This window comes from Adiantum capillus-veneris, chromosome 16 (genome assembly GCF_014529385.1).
Source record: "Adiantum capillus-veneris isolate H3 chromosome 16, ASM1452938v2, whole genome shotgun sequence".
Taxonomy (NCBI): Eukaryota; Viridiplantae; Streptophyta; class Polypodiopsida; order Polypodiales; family Pteridaceae; genus Adiantum; species Adiantum capillus-veneris.
Window position 1 is genome coordinate 100,587,099 of NC_140946.1, and position 21,779 is coordinate 100,608,877.

The 21,779-nt window shown below is 44.6% G+C and overlaps 1 protein-coding gene across 1 annotated transcript in view; it reads left to right on the top strand.

The window, feature by feature from the left end:
- The first annotated feature begins 225 nt into the window (after positions 1-225).
- LOC147439538 (ras-related protein Rab7-like) overlaps positions 226-21,779 on the top strand; it is a 33,687-nt gene continuing 12,133 nt past the window's right edge. The window contains exons 1-4 of the mRNA XM_086485361.1: positions 226-385; positions 739-765; positions 853-952; positions 1,053-1,199. Coding sequence (XP_086341487.1) covers positions 333-385; positions 739-765; positions 853-952; positions 1,053-1,199 — 327 coding nt within the window. The 5' untranslated portion in view covers positions 226-332. The remainder of the gene's footprint in view (positions 386-738; positions 766-852; positions 953-1,052; positions 1,200-21,779) is intronic.

The window sequence follows — 21,779 nt, forward strand, 5'->3', positions numbered from 1 at the left end:
AGATTTCGCCCGAGCGACCATATTAGCACTTTGCTTTCTTGAGTAATTCACTCACAATTGTGAGTTTTGCAAAAAAAAAAAAAGAAGGAAAAAAACTCCCTTGAGATTTTGTGCCTGGTTTTTTCTTCAAGGCACGTTTGGAATCTAGCCGGGAATTTTTAAGGAAGGTGAAAAATTCAAACGTGAAGACTTATATGGTTTTGGTTAAAACTGAAGTCGCCAAACTTTATTTTTTTTCCTCTCCCTTCTCTGGGCTCTCCTGTCTGCAGCAGCGCCATATCCAGCTTCACCTCGAGCTTTTTCAAGGGAAAAGGTTTAGCGATCATCGCGCAATGGCCACTCGCAAGCGAACTCTTTTGAAAGTCATCATTCTCGGAGACAGCGGGTACGTTTGTGTATCGTGGCGGTACCTATTGTTTTCCACTCAATTTTTCTGTTCGTGCGCACCCACGTGTGCGTGCGAGCGTATGAAATGTACGCTTGCACCTCCTTGAGTTTAACTAACACTGGATCGCACTTAGTTTGCCTTGCTCTCTTTTTCTCAAGGCCCATTTAGGAGACTTCTTTGTCTTAATAGCTGCTATGTGTTCCTGTGCACGGAATGGATCTTTTATGCAGTTCTTCGCCTCTTCAGAAGGCTTTTACGATTGAGTTTTGACATCGTCATTTCATAATCAAAAGAGAGATTTGAATCTCTTGTTGCCTCATCTTTCTATTTTTTTGGGTGTTCCAATGCAGGGTCGGGAAGACCTCTTTGATGAATCAGTATCCTTGGCTTTAATGAGGTATTAAGATATAAGCTTCAACTTATGAGGAATGATTAATCTGTCTCCTTGACTTTTATGCTGCTAGATACGTGAACAAAAAGTTTAGTAACCAATACAAGGCCACTATTGGCGCTGACTTTCTCACTAAAGAGGTGCAAGTTGAGGATAGGTTGGTCACTATGCAGGTATAGCCTTATTACATAGTTCTATATTGATCAAAGGAGGCCTTGCAAGGTTTCATAAAACCAAGATTTTGGTGCCTGAAAACCAAGGTATTTCTTACAGATATGGGATACTGCTGGGCAAGAGCGTTTTCAAAGCCTTGGAGTTGCATTTTACCGAGGTGCAGATTGTTGTGTCCTTGTCTATGACGTTAATGTCATGAAGTCTTTCGAGAATCTGGACAACTGGCGGAATGAGTTCCTTATTCAGGTTTTTTGATTGCCTTTTTTTGTGTGTTGCAGTTACAACCCTGGTTTTAACTTTTGCAAATTAGAGAATAGAAACTGGGATCTTACCAAATACGTTTGTTTTGCAAATTTAAGATCTTATATGTTATGCCCATATTCAAACCATTATATACACTTTGAAAACCTGAAGAAATAAGTTTAAAATAAGAAAAGCTATTACTCGATAGAATACAGCAATTGAAAGATATATGGTGGGCCTTGAGGAAATAAACTTTACTTTTGTTGGTGTTTGATGTTGTGTGTCTGCATTGTGCAATTTGGGGAAAACATGAGAAGTACATTATACATGCCTCGAGGGCTCAAAATGATAAGTAGGAGGAGTATAATTCTCAAAATTCTTGATGGGGTTGTCAAGCTTTCACTAAGCTCTCGCTCCTACTCCAAGCCCTTGCTATTGCAACTCAAAGTCCAACTTGTAGACTATGTAGGCCTAGGGGTTTATTTGCTGGCACTTTTGTGAGCCTGTCTGTAGGGCCTGTATGTTTGCAGAGATCCATTAGATCGGTTGGAACCTTTGCATCACCCTCCTTGCATAATACAAGGGCAATCGGGCAACCATCGGTGTTAGCTAGCTACAGTGTGTTTTCGAGAGTTTTTCGAATATTTGTTGAAGGCATCAAATTGGTGGACATTCTAAGAGGTGAGTAGTATATAAGCGATCCCTTGGGGTCACCTTACTCAAGCTAGTAGCAAAAGGGGCAACTTGGGAGCACCCATGGCTCTACTCTTGTAAGGTGCAGTGTCACAAAGTGATGATGTGGCGGACAGCAGAAACCCTAATTTCTGCCAGAAACCCTAAAATTCCTGCAAACCCTAATTTTTGCCAAAAACCCTAAATTCCGGAAATCGCGGAGGCGGAATATTTAATTTAATTTTTTTTTTTTTTGGAAAATGATGAGCGACGCGAATTTTGCTGTTGCTTTTTTTTTATAAAAAAAAGAGAAAAGACTCTCAAGAGAGAGAGAGAACTGATGCTTTTGATTTTAAAAGCTTTTGGGGCTCTGCTTTTGGGCATCCCTTGTAACCTTTAAATTAGTGGTGAGGGCCTCACTTCTCAGAGCATCTGGACGCAGAGTCTGAGAGTGAAACCCTAACCGCTCTCTTGTACTTTGATGATTGATTAATACAAAAAGAAATACCGAAAGGGGCGCCAATCTTTGGGGCCAATATCTCTAGGCACGGAACTCCGCCGGGCCAGTGCAAATCTATTGTGATCTGTGAATTGTTTTGAAGTGGTTATTTGGTGCTGTCGCGGTTGATTCTTGACTTGGAGTGTCCAAGTTTGTTACAGTGGTATCAGAGCACGGCCGATTTCTCTTCTACGGGAAATCCGATCCCCGAATTTTTTTCCGCGGCACCTATGGCTTCAGGCAATGATCAGTCGACTCCCTCTGCATCTGGAGATGCGGGCTAGGATCACAACGAAGATTCAGGCAGAGAGTATGGCCCGCCTCAGCCTACTCAGGCGGAGCAAACAGAGATGGAGCGTCGTCAATTGATTGGCGATGCAACAAAGATGATGCTCAATTTTGCCAAGGACCCGAAGATGGTAAAATATATGAACCAGACCTCTTTGAAAGAGGTACAGATGGAGTGGCAGAGAACCACAACACCACTCTCGAAACCCGCTCTCAAGAAACCTTCTACCTCCAAGAAATATACGGAGAAGGAACTGGAGAACGTGGTTGATGCACGGATTGCTCAGCTTTTCGACGTGCAAAAGAAAGGCAAAAAGCACGGCAAAAAGCACGGCAAAAAGCAGAACAAAGGTACTGACTTCCCGGGATATTTGGGTCGTCAATCGACATTCGACAAAGCAAAGAAACGGAAGAAGCGTGTTCGATTTGAAGGAGTACCCAGTTCTAGTTCTTCTTCTTCTTCTTCTGACAGTTCTTCTAGCTCCTCGGATTAGAGCGAAGAAGACAGAAAAAAAAGCAAAAAGCGAAGCAAGACACAAAGCTTCGGAACGGGCAAGAAAAAGGCAAAGAAGGCTACATCTCGCCCAGAGACTGACAGTTCTACTGAGGACTCGTCTACAGACAGCTGAGATTCCGATGACGGAAAGTTTTATGCGAACAAGAAGAATTTTTACAAAGCCAACCAGTATGACTTTCTCGAAGGTAAAAGCAAGAAAGTCCGAGAGTTTAAGGAAGGTGGCCACTCGATCAAGTTTGATATTTTTGAGGATACTCAGATGCTTCGAAGGCTTTGTCTTTTATACAGCAGTTTGACATCGCTTTCGCGGGAGGACGCTATTCAGAGCACTCCAAGATTCCGAGAGCTGCCTCTTACTTTAAGGGGAATGCTCGTACTTGGTGGTCCACGCTTCTATTAAGCAAGACTGTGCCAGTTACATGGCTGAAATTCAAGAGGCTTTTTATTTCTTCTTGGTTGACTCAAGAGTTTGAGCGAGATATACGAGCTGCTTGGAACCATCTCCGGATGACCAAGAGCGATACAGTGAATTCTTATTGTGAAAGATTCTGGAGCTCTTTTCTACCCGCCTCTTCATTCAAGAAGATCTCGTTCAGAGAACAGATTGAGCGGTTTACCTACAGAGATCCGAGATCACTGCTTGGAACAGAAGTCAGCTTCTATTCAGGAGTTGATGAGTCATGCGAAGCGGGGCTTTGCCATTCACTCTGGCAGTTTGACCTACCCCACAGATAAGGCCATGACACAACGAGCCGAACAGACTTCTGGGAATGAAAATAGAAAGAAAAAGAGCAAGCCAAAGAAAAAGGATGCACAACCCAAGCTTACTCCTGAGGAGAGAGCTCGCTTCATCAGAGAGGGAAAGTGCTTTGGATGCGGGGAACATGGACATATTTCCGCGAAGTGCCCTAATAAGGCACAGAAAGAACACAGAATGATAAAGACGACGACAGGTTTGAGAGTTCGAGAGCAGCTGAGGAATGTGGCAGAAAAGGCAGATAGAAAAGCAGAACTGGTACCACATGGCGTGGGACTTGCACCGAATCAAATGAATGAAAGTACAAACTTTGCCGCTTTTTTTGGGGCAAAGTGAAGGATCAGGAAGCTCTTTTGAAGGAGCCAAGACCAACTTCTTTTCACTTGGAATTGGCGGCTTGATTTGGAACTGCGCCCGATAGACTGACGCCACTGGCGGAGGTAGTTCGACTGGCACCCGGATGGGATGTTGCCATTACACCGAGCATTGGCAAACTTTGTTTGCAATGACAGGGGTGTTCAGGGCACGTGAGTGACGTTCTACTCGGGATCCCTTGGTACCACAAGAACTACGCCGTGGTTGACTACCGGGCCGAGAAAGCGACTTTGATAAATGAAGGGCTTAGAGATTGTACTTGATGAACTTCAGTTTTCTTACTCATTCTTTTGGGAGAACTGAACGATGGATAAAGGTTCAATATGTTTTGACCTGAAGAAAAGAACGCCAAGATTTTTTTTCTCCACGCTCATGCCGATTGCTTTTGAGAGGGCCTGAAGATCATACCATTGATCTGATATCTGGAAGCACGCCACCGAATCGGCCACCTTATCAGTGAGCCGAGTACAGAATGAAAAGATTATGAACTCAGTGAAAGACCTCTTGGAAAAGGGTCTTGTCCAGCCTAGTACTTCACCGTATTGCTCTCCAGTGTTGTGGGTTTTGAAGAAAGACGGATCTTGGAGAATGTGCATCGATTATAGAGCTCTCAACAAAATCACCATCAAGAACAGTTTTCCAATTCCTAGGATCGATGATATACTCGACAGGTTACAGGGATCCTCATGCTTTAGCAGGATTGACTTGAAGAGTGGATATCATCAGATCAGAATAGCACCGGGAGACGTCTACAAGACAGCTTTTCGGACGACTTTTGGGTTATTTGAGTTTTTGGTGATGCCTTTTGGCTTAACCAATGCTCCTGCGACATTTAACCGGATGATGGATAGGATTTTTCGAGAGTACAGGCTATTTGTTGGCACTTTCTTTGACGACATCATTGTTTTCTCCAAGAATGAGGCAGAACACAGAGATCATCTGCTTCAAGTCTTTCAGGCATTACGAGATCACAAGTTAGTGATCAATGCAAAGAAAAGTGAATTTTTCCTACCAGAGATACACTTTTTGGGGCACATTGTGTCAGCAGCAGGAGTGTTAATGGACCCGGCCAAGATAGAGACTATCCGTGATTGGCCCGATTTGAGGAATGTCCATGAAGTTAGAAGCTTCTTGGGATTATGTTCATACTACAGGCGGTTCATACGAAAGTTTGCAGAGGTTGCTTCCCCTTTGCATATCTTGACACAGAAAGGAGTACCTTTTTCGTGGGGACCCACAGAGGTGACTGCCTTTCAGACATTGAAAGAGAAATTGACTACGGGACCTATTTTGACTTTGCCGGACTTGCAGAAGTCATTCGAAGTATATTGTGATGCTTGTGGTCGTAGTCTGGGTGCGGTCTTGATGCAAGAAGGCCATGTCATAGCTTACGAGAGCCGTTTGTTCTCTAGGCCGGAGATGACAGCACAGATTTATGAGAAAGAGCTTTTGGCGGTTATCCATGCTCTTACTCAGTGGCGGCATTACCTACTCGGAGCGGATTTTATTGTCTTTACAGACCATCAGAGTTTGCGCTACTTCTTGTCACAGAAGCAGCTTTCGGAAAAGCAGATGCGGTGGGCGAACATCTTGTCATAGTTCCACTTCCAGATTATCCATGTGCAGGGACAGAAGAATGTGGTGGCAAATGCTTTGTCTCGGAAACCGTTGGTTCTGGCTATTTCCGCGATCCATCATAGGAGCTTCGAGGATATGGTCGATTAGTATGCCACAGATACAGGTTTTGCAGATATGTTCACACGGATACGGGATGGGGAGACAGTAGCTGGATACTCCCTTCGGGAAGGCTACTTGATGAAAAAGACTATGTTGTGCGTTACACAGCCGTTGAGGGAAAAGGTTATGACTGATTGCCACTGTCCACCTTTTACGGGTCACCGCGGCATTGCTACCACCATGAAAGGGGTAGAGAGATATTTCTTTTGGCGGAGACTGAAGAAGGATGTGGAAGAGTTTGTGCGCAGTTGCTTGGTATGCCAGAAGGTCAAGTTTGACAGGCATAAGGCACAGGGATTGTTACAGCCTTTACCCATACCCACCCGCCCCTGGGAAACTATTGAAATGGATTTCATTTTTTTGATCTCCCGAGAATACAGAATGATCACGATGATTTTCCGATTACATGGCACGCCTGAGACGGTTTTCTCCGACAGAGACCCCAGATTTATGAGTTTGTTTTGGAAAGCAATTTGGGAGAACATTGGCACGCAGTTGCAGTTCTCGTCATCGTTCCACTTGCAGACTGACGGGCAATTTGAGATTGTCAATTCAGTGATTTTAGATTTATTGAAGTCTTGTATCTCGGATCAGAAGACTCAATGGGAAAAGAACTTACCTTTGGTGGAATTTGCCTACAATAACACGATACACTCTTCGACGGGGAAGACGCCATGTGAGATTGTTGAAACTGCTGCGAAGGTTCCATCCTTCCAGAGCACGAAAGATTAGAAATTTGAAGCGGATGAATATTCGCGAGATTTGGATACGGCTTTTGCCAAGGTTCGCGAGACTTTACAGAAGTCTCAAGAACGACAGAAAAAGGCAGCGGATCGCCATCGTCGCGACTGGAAACTGAAGGAGGATGATTGGGTGCTCTTACTTTTGAGAAGGCACGCCTAAGAAAGAAACAGGGAAAGGAGAGGCTTTTTCCAAAGCTTAGTATGTGATACTACGGACCTTTCCAGATTACTGACAAGATAAATGATGTCTCCTTCCGATTGAAACTGCCAGATACTTGGAGGATTCATAATGCATTGCATGTGAGTCTCTTGAACCCTGTTAAGGGTGATGTGCCTGATGATGGGGAGCCTGATGAGCAACCCGAAGTGGAAGAAAACGAGGAGATCCTTGTTCCTGAACAGATTTTGGCACATAATGATACGAAGAAAGGTAAAGTCCGAAGGCGGTTCTTGGTTAAGTTCAAGAACTTTCCTGCATTTGATGCGAAGTGGATGGAGGAGGAGGACCTAGCAGATACTCCTCGGATTGTGAAACTTTACCTCGATGTTTTGGTTTAGCATAGTCTACTCCAAACGGAACCCAGAACTCAGCTTGGCCGAAGATCTGGTGCAGTGGGATGCACAAGAGGGGAGTCACTCCACTCCTTTGTCAACAGATGCCTCGATTTTGATACTAAAGTCACTGATGTCTCTTTGAGCTTCAGGGATACTGAGAGCTGACAGTATTCTGCTGGATGACTTTATGAAATGGAATTCCTGATTATGATACTGATTTGTTCTTGACTTCTTGTGAGTACAGGAACTGATAGACGAAATGACTGCAGCATTTTGGTCTGATTGATCTCGAATAGACATGGTTGCAATAGGGGTTAGTCAATCGGACATCGTTGAGGTCCCGATTGGACCTAGATGTGATTGCTAGCTACATTGCCGATAAATCATGGTCTAAGATCCGAATGAATGTTGAATGTCATGTGATGTCCTGTGATGTCTGGTGATGTCCTGTGATGTCGTGTGATGTGACTGTCGATTTTGTACATGTGCTAGATGTGTGTTCCTAGTACGTAGGTACTAACAGTCAGTGTCTGCTAAGACGGTTTATGGCTTTTGTCGGTTTTGCAGGCGTAATCGCGGTCGATTACAATGCTTTCAAGAGGGGGGTATGTCACAAAGTGATGACGTGGCGGACAGCAGAAACCCTAATTTCTGCCAGAAACCCTAAAATTCCTGCAAACCCTAATTTTTGCCAAAAACCCTAAATTCCGGAAATCGCGGAGGCGGAATATTTAATTTTTTTTTTGTTTTTTTGTTTTTTTTTTTGGAAAATGATGAGCGACGCGAATTTTGCTGTTGCTTTAAAAAAAAAAAAAAAAGAGAAAAGACTCTCAAGAGAGAGAGAGAACTGATGCTTTTGATTTTAAAAGCTTTTGGGGCTCTGCTTTTGGGCATCCCTTGTAACCTTTAAATTAGTGGTGAGGGCCTCACTTCTCAGAGCATCTGGACGCAGAGTCTGAGAGTGAAACCCTAACCGCTCTCTTGTACTTTGATGATTGATTAATACAAAAAGAAATACCGAAAGGGGCGCCAGTCTTTGGGGCCAATATCTCTAGGCACGGAACTCCGCCGGGCCAGTGCAAATCTATTGTGATCTGTGAATTGTTTTGAAGTGGTTATTTGGTGCTGTCGCGGTTGATTCTTGACTTGGAGTGTCCAAGTTTGTTACATGCAGCAGAATGATTGTTTGCGCTTTGCTCAAGATGAGTGCTCCGAACTGTGCTCAAGGTTCCTTTTAGTTCTTATGGAAGGGAGAGCCTTCCGTTCCTAATGGAAAGTGCTATGATCACAAACAAAGTGAATGGACACTGTGCGTGCAAGTATATGAGACTGAGAGATAGAGAGAGAAGAGAGATACAACACCAGAGATGTTCTAAAACCCTCCTCCGAAGGCCCGACTCTCGTCGGCGAGAGTGGTCTACTTATGATTGCACAAAGTGGTACAATGCGTATGCAATGGACTGATGCAACTTGGGACTATGCCGATGACGACGACGACTTTAGGACTGAAATCTGTAGTCTTCTAACTGTTGAATTTCGGGGCTGTTTCGGTGGCTGAAAATGACTGTTTTGGCTGTGTTTTCGAGGGTTGAAAATGGGGGTCTTCTGCAAGGCTTCAAGGGCTAAATCTGCTACTGTGTCTAATGCTGAAAACGTTGCTGTTCTTGATGCGAAATAGGCTGAAAACCAAAAACGTTGGCTGCCTCTCTAGCGTTAGTGAAAAACGCTGGCTGTCCAGGATCTGCTGGTGATCATGGCTGAAAACGCCAGGGCATTGTGAAGGTGCTGAAGAGATGCAAAAACGCTAGGGATCTGGAGTTGCTGGCGATGACATCAAGGGAAAAACGCTGGGGCTGATGTGTGGCGAAGGTGGGGGAACCAAAAACGCCAAGGGTACTGTTGGGGTTCTGCTGAGAAGGTGCTTGTTGAGCATGTGCTCCTGCTGCCTCTTCTGCTAGAAAGTGCTAACTTGGGTTTGCTTATATATTAACTTAGCAAAATTGCCCTACCTACTTTTGTTGGAAAGTCACTTAAAAATAATAAGTGAAAAATACAAAAAATAGGGAAAATAGGCTAAATGCATTGGAAAATTCCCCTGATGGATTTTGATGGGAATACTGATGATCATGCTGTGTGCAACCAGAGGATATGCATCTATGCTAAGTGACTGGACATGCATGGTCTACGAATAGACTCACAAAAAGTACCAGATCACTTCTAATCTAGACTGACTGAACCCTGATCATGCTGTAGCTTGTCCACGGATACATAGGGTTGGATGTGTCACGTGACAACTCTCCTCTCCCCCTGCAGTTTGGACACGAGCAGCCAACCCCTCTGTTGAGGGTGCTCTTTCATGTGGAGTCCAGATCTGCGGGCGACCTCTGCATTGGTCTGTGGATGAAACAATGAAGAGAACTTAAGCTATTGCACTTTGCTCTCCAAAACACACAAATCTGAAAGATTTGTGCGATAAACATTCTAGCCAAATGCTCGAGCTTCAATGTCTTCTTCACTGGTACAAAGTGAGCATGCTTACTGAATCTATCCACAATAGTCTAAAATCCAGATCCTTCGTGCCCATCCTTAGTCTGCAAAAAAACAAAGATAAAGTCAAATGGTCTATCTAGAGCAAGCAAAGGTTGTAGGAGTCCTGCCAATTTGTGTATATCATGCTTCGTTTGGAGAAGACTTGGGTCTTGCAACCACAACAATGGGTCTTATGTTGTGAGCAAAAGGGTTGCTCATGAGCTTATGTCTTTGTCGTCTCCTCTTCCTCACGAGATCTCCTCCTCTTCGTTGCCGTCGATTAGAATCACGTGCCAAAAAGCTTTGATAGCATCTTTTTGATTTCCTTGGGGTTGTTCCTATGACGTTAAAATCTCTCTTCTTCTTCTCCTCCTCCTCCTATGTCACAAATTGTTGATGTGTCAAGTCATTGAAGAACGGAGCCACCGGCCGAGGGGCCTAAACCCTAAAAAGAAGCAACAAAAGAATTTAAAAGTTCCACAAACTTTTGGGACCTCGTCGATGGGGCCCAGAGGACATAAAGGCATTAACAAATAAAGCACACACACACACACATACACACACATATTGACTTGCGCAGAGGTTGATGACGTGGCAAATTGTACGGATTGTTGCGTTTCACGTTGACAATCATGACGTGGCAGCCTGTACGGATTTCCGTGATTTACCCGCTGGGCAGTTTTTCAGCGCAAGCTTTGCGGCCAGTTGCTTTTGAGTTTCAAGCTTTTCATGTAATTTGCTTTTAAAGGCCAATGGCACGCTTCAATAAGAAGGTGCAGAGCGCGAGTACCGGCATTGTACTGAGTTCAAGTAATATAAAGAAATACCGAAAGGGGCGCCAAGGTTTGGGGCCAATACTCTCTGGGGTGGAATTCCGCCACTCCGTGTCGCGTGTGCTCTCTCTCTCTCTCTCTCTCTCTCTCTCTCTCTCTCTCTCTTTTTCAGTTCAGTTGTTATTGAAGTCGACTCGAAAGCCAAGATCGGTTCTTCGTGATTGATCGTATCTGCAATGAGGTTAGCTTCACTAGAAAAAGCATCAACTAAACCACCTAAACAATCACATCTTTATCATGCAAAGCATCATGCTTGTGAATAATCACATCTGTATCATGCAAATCATGTGTGTTGTGCTTTGGAGAAGAAAAGACTGAGAGAGTCTCCTTCTCCTTTTTCTTTTGTAACTTCGCCTGCACATTAGAAATGAGAGGTGAAGAATGAACAACCTTCTCCTCACGAATGAGAATGGGAGAGTTACTTTTGACATTGAAAGTGAAAGTATTGTCCACCCAATCAATGAGAGGGTTATGCTCATGAAATCATCGAATGTCAAGAAGCATATCACACTTGAAAGAGAAGACTTTACAAATTTTGTGCGGAAGGACACTTGTTGAACCGTGAATAACACATCAAGGCACTCTCCTGTAATGAGAGAATCCATACCGGGAGTGAAGCCCGACACCTCGAAAGGTACAAACCTGACATCATTCAATAAAAGCTCTTGACCATTGTTAAGAGCCGAGCGCATGGTACCCATTCCTTCAATATTGCAAGCAAAATCATCACTAAGGTACACCTTGCCATAATTGCCTGCGACATATGTAGCAAAACCCTTCAAAGATGGAGTCACATGAAAAGAAGCACCAAAATCTACTATGTAAGACTAGGATAGGTCATCATTAGCACTAAGGAATGCCTCAATGACATCTTTCTTTGAGACAAGCATGTGTCTTCTGCATTAGCTATCACCAAATCTGAGGGGCATGAAGCCGCAACCAAGATTTCCTCAACGTCTGACAACTCCTCAATGACCACACTAGAGGATACATTTGCATTTTCAGCATCCTCGAAGGAATCACCTGCTGATTTTTCCCCTTTCTTTTCATCTTTCTTTTTCTTCTCTTGCGCTTCCTTCGTCCTTTCCTGCTCTTTCTTGAAATACCTACAATCGGGTTTCCTGTGACCCTTTCTGCCACATTGAGAGCAAGTGACATCCTTATCCTTCGTCTCGCTCTTACTTCTATTTTGAGTCCTGTTGCCCGCATCACGCTTTTGATTTCTACCTTTTGCATTGTAGGCAAAGCTGCCACCTTCCCCACTAGACTTGCGTCTAATCTCTTCATTGAGAATAGACCCTCTCACACCGTCATACGTGAGGCTCGGACTGTTACTCAAGGAGAGAACCAATGTTTCCCAAGTATCTGGCAATGTCATAAGCAAGAAAATAGCTTTTAGCTTATCATCAAATTTCTGAAGCCCACTGTCGTGCATATTCACCAACTTTCGCATCAAATGCACCTGGTTCACAGGCGTGATGTTCTCATAATTGGACTTTAGCTTTTGCCATATAGCATAAGCAGTGTCCAAACGCTTGATGTCTGTCAAAATGTCATCATTGATAGCCATTTTGATGTAGGCCATGGCCTTCTTATTCAACCTGGCCCACCCTAAGTCAAACAAACCTTGTGGCTTATTCTCTTCCAATGCATTTTCACAATCCTTTAAGAAAAGGATACCTTGCATGCGTTCTTGCCAAAGGTCAAAACCTTGACCATCAAATCGTTTGATTTTCATCAAACTTTTGGTGTCAGGTGCGAAAGAGGTAGCAGCCATCTTAACTTAACCACAAGTGTGTATACAAGATAGATGCAATAGGCTGAAAAATTTCAGCAAATAGGAGCAACCACAAGACTTTGCATACAAAAGACCACCGTTTCTTTACACGAAACAATCCAAATTTGAATTTTCAGCTGAATATACGTTTTAAATCACCTATAATCAGCTTTTCACTCAAATCTTCGTAGTAAACATCAATACATGTGATCCCATAAATTTCGTACACTTGCATATTGCTGTTATAACTTGTAAATCACCTGTTTTGATCTAAAACAGTCTGTTTTGGGCCGTTTTGGCAGTTTCGGTGACCCACTTGACCCTGGAAGCAAGGAGCTTCGCGATGGAAGTGAAAATCATCGCGGGAAAGCAATATAGCTTGCTGTCCAGCAGCCTGCGTAGGTCCTGTTTCGGACCCTAGGGCTCTGATACCAGGTGAAAGCGCGAAGGAGAGGCTACCGGGAGATGCACGAGGTGAAGGAGTCCAGGTTTGGTCTGGGTGGAGCCAGGCGTGAGTGCAAGAAGACTATAGCACTGCAGATCGAAAGGAGGGGGAGAGAGAGCTCGTACGATTTGGGAAAACCCACATAAGTGGTTTTGTGGCCTTTGCACTTTTATTGTAAGTGATTTTGAAAATGTGTGCAGGTTCCCTGGGCAAAGTATAAAATTGTACGTAAAGAGGGTCATTTAGGGCCTTTAACCCAACACGGGCTTCAACTTGTTAGAGATGACCTCTTGCACTTGATTCTTGACAGCCTTTGTGAGGGTGGTTTTTACATCTACCTTTGTTTTGTTGAGTTTGGCTTACATCTGCTCTATCTGTTCCTTCTTGCCTTTCTCCATTGTGGTGAGCCGAAGTTCGATGGCAGCGATTCTCTGTTTCAGCTCGTCGTTCTCCTTGCGGAGCCTTTCAACTTCAATCTGGAGGCGGGTAGTGCTGTCTAGCTTTGGGGACGTTGTCACAACCCCGGCGAAGGTGAGTTTGCTGCGGGACGAAGCCCTAGTAGCCATGCTCATGTGTTTGTGGCTTCTTATGGTGTGACTCGAGACTGGTGTTATAGCTCGAGGCTCATTTTGGGGCCAATCTGTGAATCACTTTGAGGCTAGCAGACAGTCGACGGCAGGTCAGTGTTGCTGCAGACAGTCGTCGGCAGGTCAGGTGAGTGTTAGAGAGTGGGTGCAAGGAATCTCGCCGCCAGGTTGAGGTTGGAGAGTAGGAGACCGACAGTCGCAGAGTAGAAGGCCGACCGTCGTAGGCAAAGGAGGAGGCAGAGTTGCAGCAGAGATGCAGGGAATGGCTGGCGGGTAGGAGCAGTGCGTCTGGTGGGGCATAGCTTAATGCATTGGCTTCTTGAGAGAGAGAGAGAGAGAGAGAGAGAGAGAGAGAGAGAGAGAGAGAGAGAGAGAGAGAGAGAGAGAGAGAGAGAGAGAGAGAGAGAGAGAGAGCCTTGGCTCATATCTAAAGGTACATAGGGTCTTAAAAACAGGGCGCCCTCAAAAGCTTTATACTCGCCAAAAGAAATAGCTCCAAAAGCACCACCAAAATCTGTTGTACAACGTGCCTGTAAGGTGCAGCAGAAGTGAATGTTGAACTTTGCTCAAGATGAGTGCTCCGAACTGTGCTCAAGGTTCCTTTTACTTAGGGAAGGGAGAGCCTTCCATCCTTTAATGAGAGAGTGCAATGGACACAAACAAAGTGGTGAACACTGTGAATGAAGGTGCATGAGATTGAGAGATAGAGAGAGAAGAATACGACACCAGAATGTTGTCAAAGCCTCCTCCGAAGGCCCCACTCTCTATGGCGAGAGTGGTCTACTATTGATTGCACAAATCTCTACAATGCTTTGGACTTGCCGACGATGTCGACGACGACGGTACGGGCTGAAATCTGAAAATGCTAATGGTTGAAATCTGCAAAATCTTTATTTGCTGAATTATGACTCTATGTCGGTGATGATGTCGATGACGACGATGCAATGAGGACGCACTGAAAACACAGATGCTGAAATCTGCGTATTCCGGGTTGAATCTGCAAACTTTGTGGGATCTGACCGTGCGACGAGGATCTGCTGCGGGAAGGCGAGATCTACGAGGTTTGGGGGTCTACTGTGGGGTCTGACCGCTGAAAACTGAAAATGCTGGCTCTGTCGCGAAGATCTGCAAAAACTTTGGTTTGTCTTGCTGATCCAAAAACGCTAGGGCTGATCTGGTCTTGCTGTGGAAATCTACTACAAAAATGCTATGGCTTCTGCTTGGTCTGCTGTCGCCAGGAGTTCTGCAATTGCAAAACGTTGGCTAATTTGCATTACTGAAAAATGTTGGTTTCTTGTGGCTGAAAACGCTGGGTTTTGTTGCCGGGGGTAGTCTTGCTGAGAAGGTGCTTGTTGAATGTCACGAGGATTTGACAATTGCTAACCCTAGTTGTTGGTTTCTTTCCAATGATTTTTGTTTAATTTTTGAGACCCTCTTTTTGAAGTTGCAAACGGTCGGACATTGTATGGCCAATGTGAACGGTAGTTTCCCCCGCAGATGGGAAGTGGTTGACATTGGAATTCCTATAGTAAGAGGATGTCTAGGCTCAGTTCAAGATCATGTAGGTCCCCCGTCGCACTTAGCAAGTTGGTGGATACTAGGAAGTGAACTCAATAAAGGCATAAAGTCAAGGTGGGATCACCAACAGAAAGTATCCGACACTTGGGCCACATTGCACTTTTGGATGCGGTCCCAATGAGGATAGATGGTTAGATGACTAGTGGGAGCCCAACGGCACTTTTTGGTCAATTTACCAAGTCTGGGAGAACAGAACTCGTAACTGACTTTTTGGAGCAGTTTTGGAGGCTGTTAATTGTGATTTTCAGCCATTTCTCTCCATTATTGAGCTTCCCATGACTTTACCTTGGACCAAGGAGCTCATTTTCAACATTGGAAGGCATCGATGCGTGTTTACAGGGCTGTTTTGCTGCGTTTTCAGCGATACGCAGGTTTTGGCAGCCATGGAAATCTTTCTCTTTTATTTGTTCGCAGATGCATCATAGGTCAAGGGTAGAAGAGGGGGCACATGTTAAGAGCTATGGAGTGCTTGCTTTCCTCTCTATGTACAATGTGGTGCTAGGAGGGATGACCTGCACACTACACACTGCTCTCTCTCCCCCCTACGTGTAGTTATGTGATGCCCCACAAGAGGGCTCTTCATTTGACTGATGTACAGCTGTGTGGTTTCATGCGTTTGTGCTGAGGCAAGAGCCTCCTTGAGCAGGAACAAGGGTAGCTAACTGCTACTCCAAAGCAGTCACCGGTGAGGGTCATAACCTCACCGTACAGGTGCGTTTTCAGCGCTGTGTATGCGCTGTAAATTGACTGTTTTTCAGCCATACAGACGTTAGAACCATTGGGAATAGTGTCCCATTGGCAGAGGACAGTTAGGGGACTGTTTGGGGCCGAAACATGGCAAAAACTAGTAAATACAGCGTGCTGAATTTACTGTTTTTGGGCAGGTATCAGAGGGTTTATGCCAGTGGAAGTGAGTTCCAACAAGGGAATTGGTTTTGCGCAAGTTTTGGGGTTGTTATGTTGCCGAAATTTGGCCAAATCAAGTGGTATCTCATTGGATATAGACAAAGGATTCGCAGGACTCTACTTTGTAAATTTACCATCTCAAAGTATAAAGAAATACCGAAAGGAGCGCCAATTTTGGGGCCTACAGGTTGTCGGCGTCTGCTCGGGGCACTCTAGCTTCTGAGCCGTGTGTGTGCATAAGTGTTAATTCCCGTTGCAGGTTCCCTTTGCAAAGTGCTTTGTGTGTGTGTCTAAAATAAAGAATTTCGGGTGAAAGCCAACGCCTACCGCCCCACCACGGGCTGGTTTCACTGAACCCTTAGTTCCTGTTGCCTCTTCTGATGGCTAGAACTGCATCCAATTGTGGTCCCAGTTCTTCAGACATAATTCAAAGGCGAGCCGCCATATCCGCTGAAATAAAATTGGCCTTGGCTTCGCTAGTGAATGTCACAAAGTGATGATGTGGCTGCCTGCTCTGCAGGAAAACCCTAACCCTAATTGCAGAAAATCAAAAACCCTAATTTGTTGGAAAACCCTAACCTTGATTTGCTGACGTGGCGGGCTGACACGTGGCAGCTGTACGGATTCCGCATTTTACGGCGTGAATTGCGCCAGCTTTTGATCATTGCATTTTCTACGCAATGCAGTCAAAGAAGAGAAAGCCTCTTTGCTTTATTTTCATTAAAGCATAAAGAGAGAGAGAAAAAGAACTTTTTTGCTTTATTTTTACAAAGCTTTTGAGCTTTTGAATTTTTCAACTTTTGGGCTCTGCTTTTGGCATCCCTTGTAACCTTTAAATACGCGGGTTGGCCTCTCACAACTCAAAGCATCTGGACGCAGAGTCTGAGTGTGAGCGCTTGCCCGCACTCTTGTACTTTGAACTCAGATTAATATAAAAAGAAATACCGAAAGGGGCGCCAGTCTCTGGGGCCAATATCTCTAGGCACGGAACTCCGTCGGGCCAATGTCGAATTAAATTGTGTAGTGTGAACTGTTTTGAAGTGATTATTTGGTGCTATCGCGGTAGATTCTTGACTTGGAGTGTCCAAGTTTGTTACAGTGGTATCAGAGCATGGCCGATTTCTCTTCTACGGGAAATCCGATCCCAATTTTTTTTCCGCCGCACCTATGGCTTTAGACAAAGATCAGTTGACTCCCTCTGCATCCGAAGATGCGGGAAGGGATCACAACGAAGATTCCTGCAAGGAGTATGGCCCGCCTCGGCCTACTCAGGCGGAGCGTCGAGAGATGGAGTGTCGTCAATTGATCGGCGATGCAACAAAGATGATGCTCAATTTTGCGAAGGACCGAAAATTTGCAAAATATATGAGCGAGACTTCTTTCCAGGAGGTGCATGCGCAGTGGCAGAAAACCACACCACCACCCCCAAAACCCGCTCTCAAGAAACCTTTTGCTCACAAGAAGTATACAAAGAAAGAATTAGAAGAGGTGGTTGATGCACGAATTGCTCAGCTTTTTGACGCGCAAAACAAAGCGATAAAGCACGACAAAAAGTAGAAGAAGGGCACTGACTTCCCGGGTTATGTGGGTCGTCAGTCGACATTTCAAAAGGCAAAGAAACAGAAGAAGTGTGTTCGATTTGAAGGGGTACCCAGTTCTTCTTCTTCTTCTTCTTCTTCTGACAGTTCTTCTAGCTCATCTGACTCGAGCAAAGAAGACCGAAAAGGCAAAAAGCGAAGCAAGAAGCAACGCTTCGGAAAGGGCAAGAAAAAGGCAAAGAAGTCTAAATCTCGCCCCATGAGTGATAGTTCTAAAGAGGACTCGTCTACAGACAGTTCAGACTCTGATGACAACAACTTTTATGCAAAGAAGAAGAATTTTTATAAAGCCAACCAATATGACTTTTTGGAAGACAAAAGCAAGGAAGTCCGAGAGTTTAAGGAAGGTGGACAGTCAATTAAATTTGACACGTTTTCGGGATATAGAGATGCTTCGAAGGCTTTGTCTTTCGTATAGCAGTTTGACATCACTTTCGCGGGAGTAAGTTACTCAGAGCACTCTAAGATTCGAAGAGCTGCCTCTTACTTAAGGGGAATGCTCGAACTTGGTGGTCCACGCTTCTATTAAGCAAGACTGCGCCAGTTAAATGGCTGAAATTCAAGAGGCTTTTTATTTTGACTCGAGAGTATGAACGTGATATACCAACTGCTTGGAACCATCTTCGGATGACCAAGAAAGATATTGTGGACGCTTATTGCGAGAGATTGTCGAGCTCTTTTCTACCCGCCTCTTCATTTCAGAAGATCTCGTTCAAGGAACAGATTGAGCGGCTTAACAGATTGGGTCTACCTACAGAGATCTGAGATCACTGCTTGGAACAGAAGTCAACTTGCATGCAGGAGATGATGAGTCATGCGAAATGGGGTTTTGCCTTTCACTCTGGCAGTTTGACCTACCCACTGATGAGATCATGACACAAAGAGCTAAACAGACTTCGACAAATGAAAGTAGAAAGAGAAAGAGCAACCCAGAAAAGAAGGATGCACGACCCAAGCTTACTTCTCAGGAGAGAGCTTGCTACATAAAGGAGGGGAAGTGCTTTGAATGCGGGGAAACTGGGCATATCTCCGTGAAGTGCCCTAACAAGGCACCGAATGAACAGGATGAAGAAAGGCCATAAAGTTCTAAAGCAGCTAAGAGACGTGGCAAAAAAGGCAGATAAAAAGCAGAACTGGTACCACATTGCGTGGGGCCTGAACCGATTCAAATGAATGAAAGTACAAACTTTGCCGCTTTTGGTGCAAAGTGAAAGATCAGGAAGCTCTTTTGAAGGAGCCAAGGCTAACTTCTTTTCACTTGGAATTGGCGGCTCGATTTGGAATTACGCCCGATAGGTTGAGGCCACAGGCAGAGGTAGTTGGCACCCCGACGGGATGTTGCCATTACACCGAGCATTGGCAAGCTTTGTTTGCAATGACATGGCTGTTTAGCACACGAGGAGTTTTACGTATTTGCCTTGGAAGGTTGTGACGAAATCCCTTGGTACCACAACAACAACGCCGTGGTTGACTACTTGTCACGTGACACATTCAACCCTATGTGTCCGTGGACAAGCTACAGCATGATCAGGGTTCAGTCAGTCCAGTCAGTCTAGATTAGAAGTGATCTGGCACTTTTGCAAGTCTATTCGTAGACTGTGCATGCCCAGTCACTTAGTGTAGATGCATATCCTCTGGTTGCATACAGCATGTTCATAAGCATTCCCATCAGAATCCATCAGAATCCTTCAGGGGAATTTTCCAGTGCATTTAGCCTATTTTTCCTATTTTTTACATTTTTCACTTATTATTTTTAAGTGACTTTCGTTGGAAAGTAGGTAGGCAAATTGAGTAAGTTTGTATATAAGCAAACCTAGACTAGCACTAATAGGCAGAAGAGGCAACAGGAGCCAAGCTCAGCAGACAACTTCTCAAGCAAGACCTTGGCGGTTCTCCCCTCCAAGCAAGACGATCTCTTCCCCTAGCGTTTTCTCATCAAGGAGATCATCACCCTAGCCCCCCATCAGCCTGGCTTTTTTGCATCAAGATACCATCGCCACAGACCCCATCAGCTAGCGTTTTTGTAGAGCCACATCCCTAGCGTTTTTGGATATCCCAACGTTTGCAGATTTCAGCCTTTGCAGTCTTCAACCTGCTGGCGATTTTCAGCAGTAGAAAGACCATCAGATTCAGCCCCAAGAACCTCAGTTTTCAGCCCCAAGGAACATCAGTTTTCAGTCTTCAGTAGATGCAGATTTTCAACGTCAAAGACCTACAGAAACAGCCCCAGAATCAGCATTTTGGACTAGTCGCAGATTTCAGCCCATACCGTTTTTGGACAGCAAATAAAAGATTGCAGATTTCTGCTCTGGTGTCGGCCTCGTCATCCCCGTCGTCGTCGTCGTCAACATAGCCTAGACTTGTATCAGTCTCATGCATACCGTTTGTACTAGTTTCTGCAATCATAAGTAGACCACTCTCGCCGACGAGAGTGGGGTCTTTGGAGGAGGGTTTGACAACATCTTTGGTGTCGTTTCTCTTCTCTCTCTATCTCTCAGTCTCATTCACTTGCACGCACAGTGTCCGTTCACTTTGTTTGTGATCATAGCATCCCTCATTAAGAACGGAAGGCTCTACCTTCCATAAGAACAAAAGGAACCTTGAGCACAGTTCGGAGCACTCATCTTGAGCAAAGCGCAAACATTCATTCCGCTGCACCTAACACTACTTGATAAATGAAGGGCTCAGAGATTGTACTTGATGAACTTCAGTTTCTTTACTCACTTTTTGGGAGAGAATTGAACGATGGATGAAGGTCGAATATGTTTTGACTTGAACAAAAGAACGCCAAGATTTTCTCCACACTCATGCCGATTGCTTTTCAGAGGGCGTGCCAGGCGAGTTATCATCCGCTTGTCTTGAAGATCATTCTATCTGATACTTGGAAGCACACCACCGAACCGGCCACCTTAACGTGTGAGCCGAGCCCAGAACGAAGAGATTATGAACCAAGTGAAAGACCTCTTGGAAAAGGGTCTTGTCCAGCCTAGTACTTCACCGTATTGCTCTCCAGTGTTGTTGGTTTTGAAGAAAGACGGATCTTGGAGAATGTGCATCGATTATAGAGCTCTCAACAAAATCACCATCAAGAACAGATTTTCGATTCCTAGGATCGATGATATACTCGACAGATTACAGGGATCCTCCTGTTTTAGCAGGATTGATCTGAAGAGTGGATATCATCAGATCCGAATCGCGCCAGGAGACGTCTACAAGACAGTCTTTCGGACGACTTTTGGGTTATTTGAGTTTTTGGTGATGCCTTTTGGCTTAACCAATGCTCCTGCGACATTTAACCGGATGATGGACAGGATTTTTCGAGAGTACATGCTATTTGTTGGCACTTTTGTTGACGATATCATTGTTTTCTCCAACAATGAGGCAGAACATAGAGATGATCTGCTTCAGGTCTTTCAGGCATTACGAGATCACAAGCTAGTGATTAATGCGGAGAAAATTGAATTTTTCCTACCAGAGATACACTTTTTGGGACACATTGTGTTAGCAGCAGGAGTGCAAATGGATCCGGCCAAGAGAGACTATTGGCCGGATTTGAAGAATGTCCATGAAGTTAGAAGCTTCTTGGATTGTGTTTGTACTACAGGCGGTTCATCCAAAAGTTTGTAGGGGTTGCTTCCCCTTTGAATATCTTGACACATGTAGGAGTCCCTTTCTCGTGGGGACCCACAGAGGTGACTGCCTTTCAGACTTTGAAAGAGAGATTGACTATGGGACCAATTTTGACTTTACCGGACTTGCAGAAGTCGTTTGTAGTATATTGTGATACTTGTGGTCATAGTCTGGATGCGGTCTTAATGCAAGAAGGCCAAGGTCATTGCCTATGAGAGCCGATTGTTCTCAAGGCTAGAATTGATAGCACAGATTTGTGAGAAAGAGCTTTTGGCGGCTATCCATGCTCTTATTCAGTGGCGACATTACCTACTCGGAGCCGATTTTACGGTTTTCACAGATGATGCAAGTTTACGCTACTTCTTGTCACGGAAGCAACTATCGGAAAAAGCAGATGAGGTGGGTAAACATCTTGTCACAATTTACTTTTGGATTGTCCATGTGCAGGGACAGAAGAAATTAGTGGCAAATACTTTGTCCCGAAAGCGTTGGTTCTGGCTATTTCCACGATACATCATAGGAACTTCGAGGATATGGTCGGTCAGTACGCCATAGAA